This window comes from Taurulus bubalis, assembly GCF_910589615.1.
Source record: "Taurulus bubalis genome assembly, chromosome: 14".
Taxonomy (NCBI): domain Eukaryota; kingdom Metazoa; phylum Chordata; class Actinopteri; order Perciformes; family Cottidae; genus Taurulus; species Taurulus bubalis.
This window is the reverse complement of record NC_136602.1, coordinates 26,543,856-26,561,029: the sequence shown is the minus strand read 5'-3', so window position 1 is coordinate 26,561,029 and position 17,174 is coordinate 26,543,856. Positions and strand designations below refer to the sequence as shown.

Genomic DNA, 17,174 nt, shown 5'->3' with positions numbered 1-17,174 from the left:
ATACACTATTGTATTAGCACACGCGCTAACGCTAGTTAAGCTAATCATTCCACACAAGCTGGGCTATACTATTTGTTAAATGTGTGTAGGTAATTACCAGATTGTATCAAATGACCTACATTTGTATCAGTGGTCTGATGTGTAAATGTATTTTTGGCCAGTTACAATGACTTGGTGTGGTCGACGGTATTTGAACATGTGTTGTCAACAACAGCCTTTAAAGTGATAGTCTTCGTGTTTACATGAAGGCCATTACCGAGCACACTCAGTCTTGATTGTGAAGCATGTACCTGTACACCTGTAAACCTGCTGTGACGTAGTGGAATGTGCTTAAGCAGTGGGAGTCACAGTGACTGTAGGTTTCCGGTGTATGGGACTGTCTCAGCAGTGACAGGGCCTCTCCTCACTTTTGTCACCCTCCCACCCACTGCTGAGACCCACAGAGGGCCACCTCAGAGGTGCTTACTTCGTCTAGACTCCCATCAGAGCTAAACACCCCCTCCCCATCTGAGGGGTAGCCAGATGTGATGCAGTTACACAACTGCATCACATAACCACAGTGGGAAGTCAAAAGCCTAGTTTTTACTGAGTGAGGTACCCTCTCAGGAAGTCCACAGTCCAGAGTCCTTACATATTTATTTTTATGTCACTGTTACTGTTTAATTTACAATAATATTCCCAGTAAGAAACCATAACAACAATGGATGCTCATCACCACCTTACACGCTACTACGGAAACTCCTTAAACAAAATAGTGCGCCTGCAGTTTTTTAGATGCACTCCCTGACTTGGTTTTTAACACCCTTACGAATCCCCTATACTTCTTCCCAACCTTTTGCTGGTATTTCTGGAGTATGTCATCAGTGAGCTGGTGGGGACTTTAACTAAATCATTTTGAATGCATACTGTATCGTAACATGCATTTATTTAAAAGGCCTTGATATGAACACGTATTGGACATAATGAGGTGACAGCTGCAAGCTTTTCTTGTCAATCTCTGAAGCTTGAATTTACAGTAACAAGCCAGTCCTGTTCCCTCGGCTATCGCCACGAGGAGCGGATGCAATCTGCATCGCATACCTTCAGTTGCTGAATACCTCGAACTTGCAACAGTAACAAGGCCCACGGTGCAGCGGCAAAGCTTCAAGTGCAGTAATAAGGCTTGTGCTGCATCCACGAGGATTATGCTTAAGTAGTAAGCGTGCTGCCTGCAGTAAAAAAGAAAGAAAAATGATGACACTTGCAGCAGCGATGCCGGTGCTACCGTAACAAGGTGGGCGCCTTGGTAATAGGGCCGGCGCTGCTGTGATGAGGTGCATGCTGCAGTAATAAGGCAGATACTGCAGTAATGAGGCGGATACTACCTACCGTACACTGGGTGACCAGGCATATTGACGCTGGAGATTTCTGAGTGTCAAGCTGTGTTACCCCCCCCCCCCCTCCAAAGAGGCTTGGTGGAAAGAGTGGAGCGGCATGTAGACACGTCTGCTGACCTAAATCTGCTCTCTTCTTCTGCCTCTTATTTATAGACTTAAGTGTGTGTGTGAGAGTTTGTGCCCGAATACACTAATTGATAAAATGGCTGAACATTAGGTACATCTTGGTCAATAACAGCCGACCTAAATGATTATCACTTATGGTCGCTGGGGTTTGTGGTGCTGTTGAATTGTGTTGCTTTACACTGAGAGGTGTTTCTAATTATTTTTGTCCAGCCCCATTCTGTCAATGAGGGAAGACTAAATATGAGTAACCCCCCCTCCCCCCCCCAAAAAAACAAAAACACAAACAAGCAATATGTACCCAGATGAACTGGCAACTTTAGTTTCAATATGAGTCAGAAAAACAAGGGTTTACAAGCCAGGGCCTTGCTGCGTGTGATTAATCTCTTAACACACCTTAAACTTGCACTTTAAATAAATCAAATACAGAAAGACCTTCAGACAGGATTGCAATGCATTCATTGCTCACAAAAGGAATTAAAAGCATCATTAGCGCTCACACTCTCTATTACCGGGGTGCTGCGTGTTGTGCAGCGGGAGCCCGTGCTGTTTTGTAACCAGGTCCGTCATTACGTAAGAGATAGTAGCGAATTCCCTGTCTGATACCCAGCTGACCTCTGTCATGTGAGTGTTTATGATCACTACAAGGGAAAGCACTCTCTCACACACACACACACACACACACACACACACACACACACACACACACACACACACACACACACACACACACACACACACACACACACACACACACACATACATATACGCACATTGTTTCCAGCCGCATGATTTACTTATTTATCTGGTTATGGCTCTCATCTACCATCTGCCCTCCTCCCTTGTTGTTGTTCCACCGAAAAAAACTGGTGAAGATTCTTCCACAATGTTGAAATAAAATGGTTATCAAGATTAGTTCAGGGGTTTCAGCTCATTTTTAGGATATTTGACAGTTTTCTGGCAGCCAAATCTAGTAAGGATCTATGGATAACGATAACAATTATTAGCAAAATGGGAGGCCCATAACTGATATTTGCCATATAAATACATTTGCAGTAACCTAAATGCTCCTTTTTGACATTTTTTCTTTGTGCACACATCAAAAAGGAGATAGGGAGTGCCTGGATCTTTGTAAGGCCGACAAACAGGCTTCTAGTGACACATTACACACGCAAGGTTTATTCCCGAACCTCCATTAGTTGTTTAAAGAAATCTAGTGAGCCATTATTTTACTGCTTAATTTGTCATTGAACATACATGTTTGAGGGAGACGACAGAGTGAAAGAGAACTGCAGCTGCATCAGAGCCAAAGTAGTCCTGTTTTGATTGGTCTGGTGATGGTGAAGATTCCTGATGATATTGTAACATTAAAAGTTGCCTTCAAAAATGCACTTACAGCCACTCAAGATAAAAGAAAAACAAATGAATGAACGTCAATATTTTGTTTACCTTTTATTCACCATCACCAAACCGAGTCTTGATGACCATGGTCTAATTGAAGCACCTTTAATGCAAGTGCTCAAAAATTTATATATTAAGTAGTAGTAGCAATCGTCATGGTGTACCTTAAGTTGTGTGTGGAAGCGTAGCTGTAGCTGCTATTAAGCGTAGTGGGTCTGGTCAGGCGAGGTGTGTGTGTGTGTGTGTGTGTGTGTGTGTGTGTGTGTGTGTGTGTGTGTGTGTGTGTGTGTGTGTGTGTGTGTGTGTGTGTGTGTGTGTGTGTGTGTGTGTGTGTGTGTGAGACACACACATGAGTGAGTTGGACAGTGTTGTTCTCGCGCGCAATGCCTGATGCATTACAGCGAACGGCAAGATTAAGCCGCATCACATCCACCTGCAGCGGCGCAGCGCGTCCGTACGCCGTGCATCCAGAGAACCTGAAATAGCCCCGGCGTGAGGGGGAGGGGTGGGCGTGCAGCTCAGGCATTGGAAACCAGCATATCCGGTTACAGGATCATAACATCACTGCAGAGTCCGTCCACCCGGCACTGCACTACTGTACAGCACACACTCGCAGGCGGCCGGCTCCTGGAGTAACACGCTCGGCCCTTATGACTTGTGTGTGTTCGCAGGACAACGCACACCTGACCTCCCCTCTAAATGTAAAAGTGTTTTATACCATTAGGGATTCAGATTTATACTTTTCAGTCGTGCATATATAAGAAAACCCACTGCTTGTTCTTAAAAATCTCCTCTCCTCTGCTTTGTGTTATTATCTTAATACAAAGGCCCAGCTCCCCAAAGGCATCATCACATCAACTTTTCATGTAATATGTAAAAATGCACGCAGCCACATTTGTCTTGTACACCATGTGGGCCCGCTCTCGTAGACGTTTCCGAGTACGATAGGAACGGTTCTGCCCAGCCTGTGTTGGTTGTCGGTTTTGTGTCATGTTATCTGGTGATATTTTGTGCTGCAGGGCGAAGTCAGAAGTGTTTATTTTGAGAAAAGTGCTTTTCATAGACCACATCTCCCTGCTGGAAGCAGCCATTCGTGCATTGATTTTGAATTTTAGTTTGGTATCCGTTGCACATTTTTGAAGGTGGTTCAAAGGGTAAGAAGAAAAAGGAGGAAATACTGCAAACGGGATTACATGTATGGATCAAATGATATTGGACTTTTATTCAAGCAAATCTTTTCAGTTGGTGTCATCAAGTTATTCTGATTTCAATTTGATTTCAAGGAAGTACATAGACACAGTAACAAGTAACATTTAATGCCACTATACTTTACTTCCTGGCAAATATAAAAGTAAGGACTATTGACGAAAAGATCTTTCCTGAGCTGCAGTCCAACAATGTCTGACCTTCAAAACTGTAGGCTGGATGGTTTCTAGTCATAGCTGGTTGCTTCTTTGAGCCTTCTCAGACCACGAGCTGTATTTACCACACTTGAAGTTTTGAGACAGTCGGCGGCGGCGCAGTTAAGTCACGGTGACCTTGAATGAAGACCCGGGCTCCATTTTGGAGAGCGGTACTCCTCCTCTGCTGCGCTTTATCTACTCCGCTCATTGATCTGCTTTTCTTCTTCTTCTGGTGTGTTCGCGTCTAGATATGGTTCATAGTGTATAGGATGGTTCTGGCTCTGTGAACTTTGACAGTCAGTGGAAGGAAGGAGGGAGGGAAAGTGATTGGAGGGGAGAGGAGGAGAGGTAAAGACAGAGGGAGGATTAGAAAGATAGATAAGAAAAAAAAGAGTGACTGAAGAAGAGGTGGAAGAGAAGGAAAAGGGAAGAGGAGGATAATGAAGTGGAATGTAAGGGGCGGGGCACCTCTGGAATGTCAGCCGTGTGTGTGTGTGTGTGTGTGTGTGTGTGTGTGTGTGTGTGTGTGTGTGTGTGTGTGTGTGTGTGTGTGTCTAAACACCCCGCCATGAGTCAGTGAGTCAGACATGCGCAGCTGCTTCAGCCCTCGATCACACACCCGCAAACTGCTTTGAAACTAACTCTGTTGCTCTCTCTCTCTCTCGCTCTCTTTGACTCGCTCCATGTCTGTGTCTCTGACACTCTCCGATTCGCCATTTCCCAAGAAGCTCCACGAGCAGCTGCAACGAATGCAGGGAATTTAAGTAGTAAGACACAGAGATCTAAATGTGTGAAGAAGAAGCAGCACATCATGAATGCCTCATTTTACACTCTGTTGTTATTCATTACACACCCATGACCCGGGGGGGTGGGGTTGGGTTTTGGTGCCTCGCTCCAGCTTCATGTCCAGACTCTTTACCGTGGTCCATGTCGGAGTTGAACCAGCAACCCTCCGTCCAGAGTATACACTGAGCTACTACTTTTTGTTGGCACCAAGCAGCAACCTCCGGTGCTGAAAAATGAAGCCAACGCTACCAAAAACTGTACTACCTCAAACGGCCACCTGAGGCTGGCTCCAAAAGCAAGTCAATCTCCGTAGACCCCCCATGTTAAAATGCCTGATTTTACAGCAGAGATTAACATGTTTACAGCCTGGTACAAAACAAAGTTTATTTGGTCTCTGAAGCTATTTTCCCCATTCAACTGTACGGGTGTTGAATTTCTACATCACTCAACCGTTAGAATTATATTGAGATTTAAAGTTTTGGCGTAATTTGAGTGACAGGTGGGTCCCAGGTCGCTAGCCGCAAGCTGTCATCCAGACTTTTTATCATTGATAACCAGCTCCAAACTTTAATATGAAACTGGCAAAAACACTCAAGCATCGTGAATTTGGGCTAAACATTTAGAATTTCAAGTCAAGCATGTATGTATGTACAGTATGTGTGATGATCAGGATGTTTTAAACCGGCACTGTTTTAAAAAAAACGTCCAGGCCAAGGACTTCGGCATGTCCTGCCGTGGGAAAAAGAATGAAGATAAACAAACAAATATACTTACAATACATTTCTGTACTTAAATGGCCTCTTCTTTCCTCTTATCGGCCAACACGTATGCCAATCATTGTATCTGCAGTCAGCTAATATTTGGCTTTTTGTGGGATTAAGCTTGTTTGCTGTCCTGCCGTAAATTAGGTGAGAAGGTCACTACCGCTCATGTCTGTGTGTCAGCTATGAATCTAAGGCTTGGAGATGGTTAGCTTAGCTTAGCATAAAGACAGCGGGGAGTACAGCTCTATTAAATGAGCAACTACCAGAACCTTCATAAATAGTCTCATCACTCAACAGTTGGGTCAGCATCTGGTGTGTGACTGTTGCCATGGAAAATTACAAAGTCTCAGTGACATAGCCGTCAAAGCTAACATGCTAACGCAGAAAGAACTTCAAGTACTTCTTTTGTTGTGTCCAAAGCAAAGAAATTAAATAGTGTGTGCAGCCGGCGAGCCAACAGATCTGCATAATTTATGAGCCAGTTGCGAAGTCGGAAGTAATGACGAGCTCAAAGAGAGCAGTAGTTTCGATAGATAGGTGGAGAGAAAGTTCCTTTCCAGACCAGTCTCTCACCTACTCCTCTACTTCCTCCTTGTCTTCCTCCTCTTCCTTCCTGCCCCCCGCCCCGCGGCACTCTTCCTCCTCCTCTTCCTTCTCCTCCTCCTCCTCCTCCTCCTCTCCCTCATCTCATTCTTTGTCATCTCTCTGGGTGAATTCCCAGCTGACTCTGTTTGTCATGGCAACCAACCAGTCGTGGTGACTGGGCCTGCAGCACACACTTCCTGTGCGTGCGTGTGTGTGTGTGTGTGTGTTTGTGTGAAAATAGACGTGTGTGCGTGCGTGCGTGCGTGCGTGCGTGCGTGCGTGCGTGCGTGCGTGCGTGCGTGTGTGTGTGTGTGTGTGTGTGTGTGTGTGTGTGTGCAGACAGCAACTGGCTGCATGAGCCTGTCAGCCTGGATTAGAGTCAAACACACTGCAGCGATTCCTGTTTTCTTTCTTTTCTTTTTCCTGTCCGTCTCTCTGCTGCCTTCCCGGCTTTCTCTGGAGCACCAATAATTAGACCATCAGGTAGTTTGATTAGACGGAGCGATCCGTTCAGCTACTGTAATATGTACAGTATTTTAAGGGAAATGCACCGTTCCTTCTAAGCCGCCCGGCTCTGATGAACTGCCGTTGCTGCCAGGAATTGAAATGAATTCAATGATTCCGACAAAAGAGAGAAGAGAGCCAGATAAACAAAAGGACAAAGTAGTGGAAATAAAATGTAACTTTTATCTGGTCAATTACTGGATGTAATTGTGTTGCATTTGTGTTGAATTACAGACACTGTAGTCTGCAGAGGTTGACTGCTGTCTCTTATGAAAGAGTCCAACGTGCGTGCTGTCTGAAAGTGGTATAAGTAACTCAATGTGCTCTTCTAACATGGCAGGAGGAGGGGTGTGAGGGTGGGGGGGTTGGGCTTAAAATCTGGCCTATGATCCTGCTGTACAGGGGGGGAATGCTGCTATTACATAACTCGTGTGTGTGTGCTGGGCTTCAGCGTGCAGCGGCGAGGCTCCCTTTGCAGCTGCTCTTGGTTTCAATGTATGTTTTTTCTTTTCTTTTAATCCCCTGTTGCATTAAGCTCGTTGCATTTAAGCAGCTTTTTGAATCACCACGGTTAAGCTGCTGGGCTTCAGTCTGCAGACTTCACTGGTGAGATGTGGTATGACAATGATAATCTAATGCTGAGAGCTAGCGATGCTATTGGATTTGAATCAGCGTACAAAGAAAACAGACATGAGCCAGTTGTATTTAAATTTGTTTGCAATATCAGAATATTATGTACAAATACTAGTTTTAATTGGTTCCAGAAAGTCATGGACACATGTAACCATTGAACCCCAACTGGCCCAAGCAGGGTGCTACAAATCATGAATCAGTGAACGGCGATGAGACTGAAAGGGCCACGCCAGGACTGCATCATTCATTTTGGGTTTATTTTACTTTTTTTTTATTTAAAGAGTTGATTCATTGATTGGTCGATCACGACAAATTGAATGGCAGCCACTCTGTTAAACCATTGTTGTTTGGCACGCTTGATATTTGCTCAGCTCCAGGAAAACGGTGCAATTTTTGTACTTTCATCAAACACTTTTTTTTGCCTTGTTATGTTATTGACGAGCGACGAATTAACTCTCTGGTTTTGTGTTTTCCAGATATATGTTCGGTAAAGGTGCGAAGCGGAAGCTGGACGAGGATGAAGAGGGGCTGGAAGGCAAAACGCTGGAGGCGCCGGTGGCGGGAGGGGGACTAGGCCTCGTGCCGGAGGGCCTGTCCAAGGTGTCGTACACTCTGCAGCGGCAGACCATCTTCAACATCTCCCTGATGAAGCTGTACAGCCAGCGGCCACTTGGCGAGCCCAGCCTGGAGCGCCGCGTCCTCATCAACAACATGCTGCGGCGCATCCAGGACGAGCTCAAGCAGGAGGGCTCCCTGCGGCCGCTGCTCCTGCCGCCCTCGCCACCGCCCGACGACCCCATGGACGAGGGGTTCCGCGAGGCGACGCCCTCCTTCGGCGTTCTGTCCGCGGCGTCCCAGCCGTCGGCGCTGCTGATGCCGGCAATCATCCCACCGCCTTCGCCCCACCCAATGGTGCCTCCCACCTGCCAGGCATCCCAGGCCGGCCCCGACGGCGCGGAGGCCTGCCCGGCCCCTCTGGAATCCTGCCTGACCCCGGCCTCTTTGCTGGAGGAGGATGATGGAGATTCAGCCTTTTGTACTCCATCCCCGCCCACTCCTCCTATGTCGCCTCCTCCGGCGCAGCCTCCTCCGTTACCCTCGGCACTTCTGATCCTGGCGTCTCCCAGGGTGCCGGCGCCCGTCTCGTCCAATGACGGTTTCCCCTCCGCTCTGAGTGACATGGAGTTGGGTCCTCCCACAGCCATAACAAGGACAGCAGCAGCTAATAGTACGACCGTGACTACCTCCCCAGCTCCCACGCCACTCACCCAGCCGGCCCACCTAGCATCCCTCTCCCCTTCACCCGTGGGCCCACTCCGAGACTGCAGGACTATGGGTGCTAAACCAGCGGCAGCTGGCGTCTTGCTAGCAGAAGCACGTTGCGTCGAGCTCCGGCCGATGGACCCTCTGCCCACTCTTCCCCCTGGTGGCCTAGTAGACATCTCCTCCTCTTCCTCCTCCTCACCCTCGGGGTTTCTCTCAGACTTGGCACTGGACGACGTCCTGTTCGCCGATATCGACACGTCCATGTATGATTTTGACCCCTGTACGACAGCGGGGGCAGTGGGCGCGGCGGCAGGCGGCGGCCTCACCAAGCTGCCGCCGGCGGTGACGGCGGACGACCTCCTCAAATCGTTGGCGTCGCCGTACAGCGGCCCCGCCCCCCAGGTCTCAGCCAATCAGCCTTTCAAAATAGATCTGACTGAACTGGACCACATCATGGAGGTGTTGGTGGGTTCGTAACTGGCTGACACCCGATACACACAGACAGTTTAAAATGAGACAGACTGGAATGAACATTCGGGGGTGTTTCCTTTTTTTTTTTTTTACTCTCTTCAAAGGTCGGCAATTGTAAACATCGATGGTGATGTCAATTAGTACTACTATGACAACTACTACTACACAACACTGTGCATGAACTGTGCTCGCCTTTCCTAATACGGAAATGAAGTAACTGGGAAACAAAGACAGACACACACACACACACACACATGTTTGTATTCCTATACTTGTGAGGACCTTCATTGACTCCAATTCATTCCCTAATCCTAATTTTAAACCTAGTTTTAACCTTTAACCTGAACCTAAGCCTTAACCCTAGGAAGTAACTGTAAATAGAAACTATGAGGACCGGCAGATTGTCCTCATTCTGGGGGATTTTTGCAATCATTCTATTCTTGAGGACATTTACTCCTCACATGTATAGTAGTACAAGTAAACACAGGACGCACGCACACACACACACACACACACACACACACACACACACACCACACTGAATTCATGGCTTTTTAGCAGACGAGTGCCTTTCAAAATGACCACTTCTTCAATTCCTGTTTTTACGGTATTTGTCTTTTTTCTTTTCTAGTTCTTCTCACTTTATTTTTATTTATTGTATTTTGTTCAAACTATTATTAAGTAAGGTAATTTCTCATGATCAAAAAATTATTATTTAATTTGTATCTTATTACAGAGGCTATGTTTTTATGTGTAAAGAAGGCATCAAAAAGGTATTTAATGAGGAATACATTGTTTTAACAGTGTGCTGTGTTGCATATTAGCTATATAACCACGCTTTGGGAACAGCTCTAAAATCACATGGCCTGGGTTAAACGTGTACACTTCATGACTATGAATTCATTTCAGGACTTTTTCTTTTTTTCTATCCCTTCCTTATTGGCAGGCACATCTGCATGTAACTGTGCTGGGTGCTGTTGTACGTGAGCCCAGACTACCTGCTAGTTATTATGCTTCAGTGACACAAATTCAAATGAGCTACACCCACAAGAGAGCTAGGCGTGTTTACATTGGAAACAACGGGTCGCGCCACCACCACCACCACCAACGCTTCGCCTCCCGGTCGAATGCAGATGATCTGAAAACTCAGCGGAGACTTTGCGGCTACAAACAATTCTTGCATAGAATTTCTCTGAATCACACAAAGATTTTTTTATTTTTTTTATTTGGCTTTGATCGAATTAGCAACATGAGTGGCAGACAAATTACAGTGTGGCATACAGTTCTACACACACACACATACAGTATGTTTACTTGTGTTGGCAATAGGATCTCAGGGTTCGGCTCCTTTCCGTGCGTTGTGCCGCACTGTTTTGAAGCTGAACCCCGGCGCTCGCACGTACATCAGAGGGTGGGCTAAATCTTGCCCCTGAACAGTTTTTGAATGTGGATTTTGTACAATCGTGGGAGATTTGAATGTGGGGAAAACGCATACCACAATGTTAACCTGATACTTCAACGATACAAAAGACTGTCATTTCAAAACAACAAAGGAATTTTGTGGCACAAAAAGACTGAATGTCGGCATCTAGGATGAGGATACCCGCTGCGGTCTACGTATTTGTTTGTTACGCAACACACACACACACACACACACAGTTTTAAAGAGAATATAAATACTCAGTGTATCCCTCAAATGTCCACGGGGGAGCTTTTTAGGCTATCTATTCAAGTTAGAAATAGTCCATTCACACACATTTTTTCTTTACCCTTTTAAAAGTAAATTGCTGTTATGTTTGATCATTTTAATATAACTGTCCCCATCTTTTCTGTTCATGGGGAGGTCTTACTAGTTCCAGGACCCCGGGACAGAACCCTCTTCAGTGTGCAGATACATGGTGCGTTTCGGGAGGTGATGCAACAAAATGCCTTTTACCTGCTGCACTATTCAGAATCCATTCAGACAATGCAATGAGGTTTTAACTAATAGGGTGAAACTTTAAAGGAATAATCCACCGTGGGGTACTTCTAGCGCATCACCATTCATTCATGTTCAATCATTTCGGCACTTTGTGCGGTGATGCGTCGTAAATCATCTTCTGCCCCCTCCTCACTCTGTGTAATTGTTAAATGTTAATGCAGAGTTTGAAACATGCTTTGTCCACGTAGGGAGGAGGTCGGGGTAGTGGGGGTCAATGCCATAATAAGTAGTTTGGTTATGTTTCAATTCACAAGTTTTACAGCGTGTTTCAAAACGTTTAAAACTCTGAACGCAAACCGTGAGAAAATACATTTCCCCGGAAAGCAAATTTAGAGCGCAATTAAGTTGTATTTGGTGCTGCGAGTTCATCGCCTCACACATTAAGCCTCATCATTTCATGGTAATAATGTGAAAAAGATATGGAATGCAGCTTTAATGTCGACAGAGGAAGACACCACAGATGAACAGTGGTGCAGAAATGCAACAGGGTGGATTTTTCTTTCAAAAGCAGTTACTTTTGCATTGCACAATTAGCCCTGAACACTTGTGTGTCTGCCTCACAGCCTCGTTATGGTGAAGAACGGTATGTTCATGTGTTGCTTTCTAGCAGAGGTCCTAGCTGCTGGGACACAGCCGTTGTGAATGGGACAGAATGTGTTATGTCTGACTCATCTTACAGTGCTAGCTAACAGCAGTGAGGTGGAAGATCATTAGTTTCCCAGCATGCATTTGACCTCAACTAGTACGCAAACAATCTGCATTGAATCCAAAGCCGAGTGTGAGCTGAGCAGATAAGAGCACCAACTAATACAGTTTGCAGACGACTGTCTTGTTTCTTTCTCTGTTTGAATTTTGGAGTGCTTGTTTTTTTCTTCAGTTTTTCTTTTTGTCAATGAAGTTATTTATCATTTTTTCTTCTCTGTGTAAATATATTTATTTTTGATGTGAAGTGAACATTTGGATTGTAAATGTGTGTACAGAATGTGTGGTAGGAATGTATCAGATAGGAATGTATCTGAGTATGGAATTATGGGTGGAAGCCATTTTTATATATATATATATATCTATATATAGGTATATCATATATCTATATATAGATATATATGAATATATACATAGTTAGTTATATTATCTTTTTTATGTTTGTTTGTTGCTTTGTCATCGGTTTTTGTGGGGTGGCGACCACGACTTTTTACACCTTTTTGTACTCTTTTTGTTCACCATTTTTTCCAGTTGTGAAGGCGAACGGTTCATGCAGCAATACTCAGATGTCAACGACTCCAAAGCCTGTCACAGATGCTTCAATGCCAAAAGTAATGTACATAGTATGAACAACATTCGAGCTCCTGAGGCTTTCTTTTTTTGTCGAACAGTGTTTGTTACCGAACCTTGTTTTAGCGCTGTACCGAGCATGCAGCGGTTTGAATCGGCGAGCGAGGCCGATTCCCTCTGCGAAGCCTGTATTTTACACAGACCTCAGAGCTGTGCCTTTTTCTATGCAATACACACAGAGAGAAACTATCAGCTGTTCACTGTATTGGGATCCAAATGTGGACTGTAGATAATAAATAAATACATATATATGTATGTGTGTGTGTGTGTGTGAGTATATATACACTCGCATATATATATATATATATATATATATATATATATATATATATATATATATATATATATATATATATATATATATATATATATATATATATATATATATATATATATATATATATATTAGTATACGAGATAAATGGACAGCTGTCTATGAATTTAAACAGTCTTACTTTTGTAGTTTTATATATATATGTATATATATAAGAGTGTGTGTGTATATATATATGTGTATATATATATATACACACACAATAAACTGTAACAAGAGCAGATGCCTGTTTTGTCTCCTGTCTGATAATGTGTACGGTCTTGTTCTTTCATATGCATCAACATAAACACATTGACCTTCATACTTAATAATTGAAGTTTGTACACTTTGTTTGAGAAAATAATCTTGCCTCAAGGTCCACTCAAATATTTACTTGTTTTTAATATTTTTTGAAGGGCGGATAAAAGCTTTTCTTATACCTTCACTGCGGACAAATGAAGCATAGTGGAGTTATGTGTGGTGTGGTTGAAAGAAACACCAAGCAGGTGAACGGGGTTGAGATTTTTATCACGATTTCAAAATATGTATATAATTAAGATAACACAATATATATGTTTCTTTTATTTCAGACTCGTAAGTCCATATAACAACAAACAGAACAACAACAATATACAATATATATTGTTGTTATTACAACTATATTACAACAATACTATACCCTTACAGGTTTTTTTAACATGCAGTATGATGCAACCCTATCAAAAGGTAAAATTAAGGTGTATAATCTATTCATTCATTCACACCCGGGTAGACCAAGGCATCAGTTTTTTCATATGTTCACCTCTTCTTGTTGCAGGGATGTGCTTTTGTCAACAGGAAGTTAGCATCACACTGGCCTTTAGATTATTGCAGTAGAATAAACTGGCATTTATGATTTCTGAAGCGTTAATGCGAACGGCAGAAGCGAAAAGCTAACGCTAGGCTATAAATGAGCTACACCACGGTCACATGACCACTAAGCTAAAGGCGGACTAGCCGACATGATGAAGTTGTGTCGTCTCATTTAGCTAACTTGTTAGCAACTGCCTTTCAAATTGACCAGAGGGATATTTACTGAAGTTTTTTATTTTGTAGAAGAAAAAGTTAAAAACCACAGACCATGTTTCAGGATTTTAACCAATAACCCATTCAAAAAAATGCTGACTCAGCTCCTAGTTGTAGGACTCATTGCTGCAGCGCTATAAGCTCTCAAAGATGCAATCAGTCCTGTACAGCAAGGTGTGGTGCCATAGAATAATATTGTGTTCTGTGTTCTTTAGATGTCTCTTCACACATGCTAGCAGCCAGGTTTGTCCTCTTCAAAGACCCCCGGACTTCCTGAACATGTACTGACTTTAATCACCAACTCTGCCTCTGAAAACCAACGCTAGCTCCAACCATAGCCCCATGCTCCACATATGTACATCGAAACAGATCATCCATTTTCTGCTAACAAGAAACCCCCAACAAAGTATTTGATTGCCATTTGATTTCTCCAATTGTATTTATCCAGTCAACTGTTGTTGTATATTTTCTGTAAATGCAAATAAGGTCTCCACGCGGGCCTCACTCCTGCTCTGCCACCACCACACGTACATGCATAAGATTCCTGGCTTTGACTTGATCTTTGATTCCCATGCAGCTCAAAACATTAGGAAAATTCAAAGAAACAAAGGAATTTTCATGGGAAAGACATGAAATTTGATTTCACACCAAGCTTCATGGTTGTTTCAAGAACATTTATTTTGTATTTTTTAAAGACAGGGAGTCCTTGCATGTGTTTTTTCTTTGTTTAAGAAGGACAGAGGGACATAGCAGTGGTTGCCAAACGAATGCTAGTTGCAGAATCCAGTAGAAGACCAGTATTTTGCGGTGCAGCGTACAAGACGTGGATGGGATCCCATTTGATTTTCAACCGAGTGTTGGCACCAGTTTGATGCACTGGCGGTTTCGTCTTTGCTCTGGATGCTGTGTGTCTCTGGGTAACAGCTCAGTGGTCTCCATTATGAAGCTCAGCTTGTGTCTTCCTCTGTTTTCACGGTGCCAACGCCGGCCACCGTTACACAGCGTGGCTCCTGATCCACAGGCCGGTGGTTATTTACAGCATCCAGACCGCCGCAGCTGTGAGGGGACGGGACAATCCGTCTCTATTGGTAGAGGAAGGGGAACGTTTTGCTCAACTTAGCAACAGCTAAGGTCAGGGAGGACAACACAGAGACAGTCGGCAACAGAGGCAGAGAGACAGTTGTATCTCTCTGTCAATCATCTACACTGCTTCTTATTTGTATTGTGGGTTACTGTGGCTTTGACGGCAGGCGGAGGATTAAAACCTGTCTGTGTTCTTTTTGTGAAATGCTGACTTGAGCACTCCAGTTATTTGCAGTCCAGACTTTAGTATTTTCAGATACTTTTTTTTTACAGGGTTTAAAAAAGAAAGTGGATTATAACCATTCAAACATGAGCCTACATTACCCACAATGCAACGTTAACACTGACAGTTTTGTTGTGTGTTCTGCTAGTACCCCTTTCAAATCTGTTCATATTTTACTGCCTTTTTTTAAACTTTTGGACCTCCATACTGGCGTTTTTTTTGTTACTATTATTATTATTTGTTATCATTATCATAATTATTGTATATATATATATATATATATATATATATATATATATATATATATATATATATATATATATATATAAATGTCAATGAATGAAAAGAATGATAATTATTCATCTAATTATATCAATTAAGTTATTCATAGAAATCAGTTCATGTATGGGAAAAAAGTTTCATCCATTAAAATGTTATAGTTAAAAAAACACACACCCAAAAGATATATAATTCACATTTAAGTTAAGTTTCTAAACTCTGGGTTTATTAATGTGTTAAAAAATAAAATAATAATAATAATAATAATGAATAAGAGTAAATTACAAAATAAAAAAGACAGACAGGAAATAGCTAGATTATAAATCTTTCCAGCAGAGCCGGAAGTCCATTAGTGTTCTCTCTCTTACACCTGACCTTTGTCTGCAGAGTGAAGAACGCAGTCCACTGGCTTTATGACAGCGCCATCTCGTGGTAAATACTAGAGGCGCGACCAGGATTCACACGAGCTCATGTGGACACATCTAAATTCCAACGTGTGCTATGTACAGTATATATCGGTCCTTATGCCTCAGAGAAGAGGAGAGTCTTTTTTAATTCATTTTTTAATCTCTACTTTCGAAAGTGAAAACATCACTTTTTCCTTAAAAAAAAGGTGAAAGGTGAAAGATAGCGAGAGGCCTCTAGGAGGCGCAGAGCGCTGGCCATGGTGCTGACAGCCCATCCCTCTCCTCCAGGCCCTGACAGCGAGGGCCAAACCTCATCTCATCTGCTGGGAAAGTGCACACATCAGTGAATGAAACTGGGTGAATCATTTTTTTATTTTTTTTATGAGCTTTGAAGGCTTCACTCACTCTCAGATAGCAGCTTATCGTGGGATGTAGTTCCCTTCCTTGCAGACGTATGTTTAGTGATCAGATGACTGCTATACACCAGCGCTGAAATGACATGAAAACAGATACAGCTTTCACAATAATTGAAAGAAATGGTGCAGGATATAGCTGCAGGATATTCCAGGAATAAACAGGGGTGAAGAAATCCCTACTACTCTTATGCATTGTGATAACTGACATAGCATATCATAGATTGTTTTATTTCCTAATTTCTTTATTTCTTAAATTGTATAAAGGACAGAGAAAATGCAGAGGAAGGTAAAATGTTTCTGAAGCCTTCCTCCTCCTTATGTTTAAATGATCACATGTATTCAGGAGGGTACCCCTGTACAGTTCATGAAGGTGCAAATTAGCTAAAGAGACTAACAGTTTGTTTAGTAACAAGCTGTATGCATTTCTATTTCTGCATAGAATTTGACAATTTAACATGGGGGTTTAACATGGAAATTGAATCACTTTTGAATCCTCAACTGGCCGTTTGAGGCACTGCAGTGATTGGCACTCGTTTTTGACTGTTGGACATAACCATAATTATAACTCACAGTATTCAGTTCATTTGACTTCTTGAAATTTACAATTTGTTGAACTGACTTAAAAACATGAGTTGGAGTACCAACAACGTATACAATTAAGCTGTAATTGTATAACTCATCATGATAAGTTGAAGTAATTGACAGAAAGAAGTTACCCTGACTTATTGTTCAAATCCTTTATTACAGCGTGGCAGAGACCCTG

The 17,174-nt window shown here is 43.0% G+C and overlaps 1 protein-coding gene across 1 annotated transcript; it reads left to right on the top strand.

The window, feature by feature from the left end:
• Window positions 1-8,055: 8,055 nt before the first annotated feature.
• On the top strand, window positions 8,056-9,318 carry sertad2b (SERTA domain containing 2b; the record flags this gene model as incomplete). The annotated part of the gene is made up of 1 exon (XM_079229710.1): window positions 8,056-9,318. One exon carries the CDS (start codon window positions 8,056-8,058, stop codon window positions 9,316-9,318), a length of 1,263 nt encoding a protein of 420 aa, XP_079085836.1.
• Between the last annotated feature and the right edge of the window lie 7,856 nt (window positions 9,319-17,174).